Raw genomic sequence first — 3656 nt, forward strand, 5'->3', positions numbered from 1 at the left:
TTTAGTCTCTTCACATTTTCTTCCCACAATTTCCCCCCCCTTTTCATCCCGAGTATCCCATGTGATTTGCCAGAATATTTTTCTTCCCTTGATTCCCTTTACTTTACTGATTGTTTCCTTTCCCTCCCAACAATTCTTTCCATACTGACGTTCTCTAGTTTGTCTTTCTCAGATCCCTTTGTGATCCAGATGTCATCTGGCTGTACAATGCATCCTGGGAAGGCCCCAGAACGAGCCATGCATATATGCATACAAGCTTCTTGGTTGATTATTTCCCACCCATCCACCCTCCCCCGCCTTCCCTCCAAGATTCTGAACTCTGTTCCACACTTCCATATCTCTGGATCCACTCCATTCTTCAGTTTGTTTTGTAACTTAGATTCCACAGATGAGTGAGATCCTGTGATACTTGTCAGATTCATTATTTTTACATTCCTTTAGTCTCTTCACATTTTCTTCCCACAATTTCCCCCCCCTTTTCATCCCGAGTATCCCATGTGATTTGCCAGAATATTTTTCTTCCCTTGATTCCCTTTACTTTACTGATTGTTTCCTTTCCCTCCCAACAATTCTTTCCATACTGACGTTCTCTAGTTTGTCTTTCTCAGATCCCTTTGTGATCCAGATGTCATCTGGCTGTACAATGCATCCTGGGAAGGCCCCAGAAACCTTCTTAAATGGGGCATATCAAGGATCAGATTTCCTGAGTTTCCAAGGATATTCCTGGAAGCCATCTCCAGGCGCAGGAAGTCGGGCTCAGAATGTCTGCAAACTGCTCAATCGCTACCGAGTGATCAAAGAAATTGTGAAGAACCTTCTGGGTAACACCTGCCCTCGCTTACTGGCTGTCATCGCTGCAGCAGGGAAGTCAGAACTGGAACGGCAAGGTCAGCCCAACTTCCTCTCCCCTAACATCCTTCGTGCTTTAGTTCTTGTATGTATTTGAGTTTTTAACTCGTTATCATCTCTTTGAAACACACAATAAGAGGCTAGGGGATGAGTGTTGCTTCCAAGACAAGAGAAAGAAGTGGTTACTCCAACTGCTGAGGTAGCTGAGTCACTAAGTCCACTTCTTCTCTTCTTTCCAGTGAAGCCAGAGGCTTGGGTGTCCAAAGGCACTAGTCCTGGTCCTGGGCGTCTGCTGCTGGTGTGCCATGTGTCTGGCTTTCATCCCAAACCTGTGTGGGTGCGGTGGATGCGCGGTGAGCAGGTGCAGGCGGGCACTCAGCAAGGCGAAGTGCTGCCCAACGCTGACAGAACATGGTATCTGCGAGTGACCCTGGACGTGGCAGCTCGAGAGGCGACTGGCCTGACTTGTCGAGTGAAACACAGCAGCCTCGGAGGCCATGATCTAGTCATCCACTGGGGTGAGGAAGAACGAGGCCATGATCTAGTCATCCACTGGGGTGAGGAAGAACGAGGCCATGATCTAGTCATCCACTGGGGTGAGGAAGAACGAGGCCATGATCTAGTCATCCACTGGGGTGAGGAAGAACGAGGCCATGATCTAGTCATCCACTGGGGTGAGGAAGAACGAGGCCATGATCTAGTCATCCACTGGGGTGAGGAAGAACGAGGCCATGATCTAGTCATCCACTGGGGTGAGGAAGAACGAGGGCCGCTGGGGTAAATGAGAGTCTTCCCATAGTTCCAGGGCTAGTGAATGAGCACCTGGGGAAATGAATAGGAATGCACTGAGGAGAAAGTGGGAAAATCCAAGTAAAGAAGGGTGAAGAAGGAAAGCAAAGAAAACAGGAGAGGATTAGAGGCAGTAAAGAGAAAAAAAAGAGGGATCTAATGATTTAGTAAAAAAAAGAGAGAGAGGGGTGAGATCAGGGACATAGACCAGGAAGAACTGAGAGGAGGGCTCTAGAAAATACAGAGGAAAACTGGTGGAAGGCCCCACCCTGTGAAACGAGAAGCATTAACTGAGGTAGAATAGAGACACTTCATAAGTTGGCATTCTTACTTTATCCCCAACCAGACGGATACCCCGTCCTCCTGCTACTGATCTGCTCGGCTATAATGGTTACCCTGGTTATGTTGGTTGTGGTTGGCCCGTGGTTTCAAAAGCAGAGGTGAGATTTTCTTGTTCTGTTCCTTCAACTACTTCCTCTATTGTTTTCTTTCTTCCCCCGTTCTTTCTTTTTCTTTTTTAAAAAATAATTTTTGTGAGTTTATTTGAGCCAAACTGTCGACAATTGCTGGGAAGCAGTATCTCAACGGATTGGGATAGTGCTCCAGAGAATGGCGGGGTTTCATCTACTTTATACCTTGCAATCAAAGGAAGGGACGTAGGTGGGTTACTTGAAATCCACTGATAAATTAGAGAGGTGGGAGAAAGCAAACGGGGGAGGGGGAACCTCTGGATTAGATAAAAAGTAAAAAGATAGACACTTACTTAGGTGGGTGCAGGATAGTTAGCAGTCCACAATTAATATGATACCAATAACAATGAAAGAATTTGTGGTATCTGTCCTGGCGCCCAGGCACATTAGGGTGTGCCCCAAGGGGTCTGGAAAAAGGGAAGTTACAAGTTACCCAGACTTTTCAAGGACGTGTTATCACAGATGCAAAAAGACAGATTGGCTCCGTTAAGTTACAGGTTGGCCTTGTCAGACTCCCCCCCTTTCTAGATTTCCTTTCTTTGAGATCAAGATTCTCTTCTTCTCCCACAGCTCAAACTGGAACGTCTGCTCTCCCCAGGCACCCAGCCTTGCCTTTCCCACAGGACCCAACATCCAAGAACCCAGGAGTTTAGGAAATCAGCTGTGCTTGGCACAGAAATCATGGATGAAAAACAGATTCTTGAAGAAAGTAAAAATAAGCCTAAGCAAACTCTGATGGCATATGTTTTACCTGATGCATAAAATTCTTGTCCGTATTTTTATTGTAGAAAGTATTACAGATGTCCTCCCTTGTTTTCCCATTGACCCCCTCCAACCTGCACCTGCCTCTCCCAAGCCTTCACCACACTATTGTCTGTGTCTATGGGCTATGCATATTCCCCCATTAATCACCACCCCCCATTCTCTCACCCACACCTTCCACCTAAAATTCATCAGTCTATTCCATGCTTCTATATCTCTGAATCTATTTTGTTCATCAGTTTATTTTGTTCATTAGATTCCACATATGAGTGAGATCATGTGATATTTGTCTTTCTCTGACTGGCGTATTTCGCTTAGCATAATGCTCTCCAGTTCCCTCCATGCTGTTGCAAATAGTAAGAGTGCTTTCTTCTTTACAGCCATGTAGTATTCCGTGGTGTAAATGTACCACAACTTTTTTATCCACTCGTCTACTGATAGACACTTGGGCAATTTTCAAATCTGAACTATTGTAAATTTCTCTGCTTAAACAAAGCAAGATTTTTTCAAAACACTGTATCCTGATACAGAGCCTGACTCCTTGGAAACCTGTCCTCCCGCCAACCGCCATCTGGTGATAACCTCCTTTCTGCTTTGGCCACATGTTTATTGATACTTCAAACTCGAATTCTTACGCCTGTTTCTCATGGAAGCTTCCCGGGATTGTTCAATTGAAATCTCAAGACAAATGCATTAATCCATTGTGTGGGACCCACGCAGTGGATTAATGGACTTCATCTGACTGAATGGACGGGACCAGCTTCACCGTGGAACGGAAGCTCTGGA

At 45.6% G+C, this 3656-nt stretch overlaps 1 protein-coding gene across 1 annotated transcript; it reads left to right on the top strand.

The window, feature by feature from the left end:
- Window positions 1–608: 608 nt before the first annotated feature.
- CD1E (CD1e molecule) lies at window positions 609–2854 on the top strand (the record flags this gene model as incomplete). Its single annotated transcript, XM_005881941.2, has 4 exons — window positions 609–887; window positions 1089–1367; window positions 1985–2078; window positions 2679–2854. Coding segments are annotated over 4 exons (818 nt in total), but the record flags the coding sequence as incomplete, so codon positions are not given.
- Between the last annotated feature and the right edge of the window lie 802 nt (window positions 2855–3656).

This window comes from Myotis brandtii, unplaced genomic scaffold, assembly GCF_000412655.1.
Source record: "Myotis brandtii unplaced genomic scaffold, ASM41265v1 scaffold6945, whole genome shotgun sequence".
Lineage (NCBI taxonomy): Eukaryota > Metazoa > Chordata > Mammalia > Chiroptera > Vespertilionidae > Myotis > Myotis brandtii.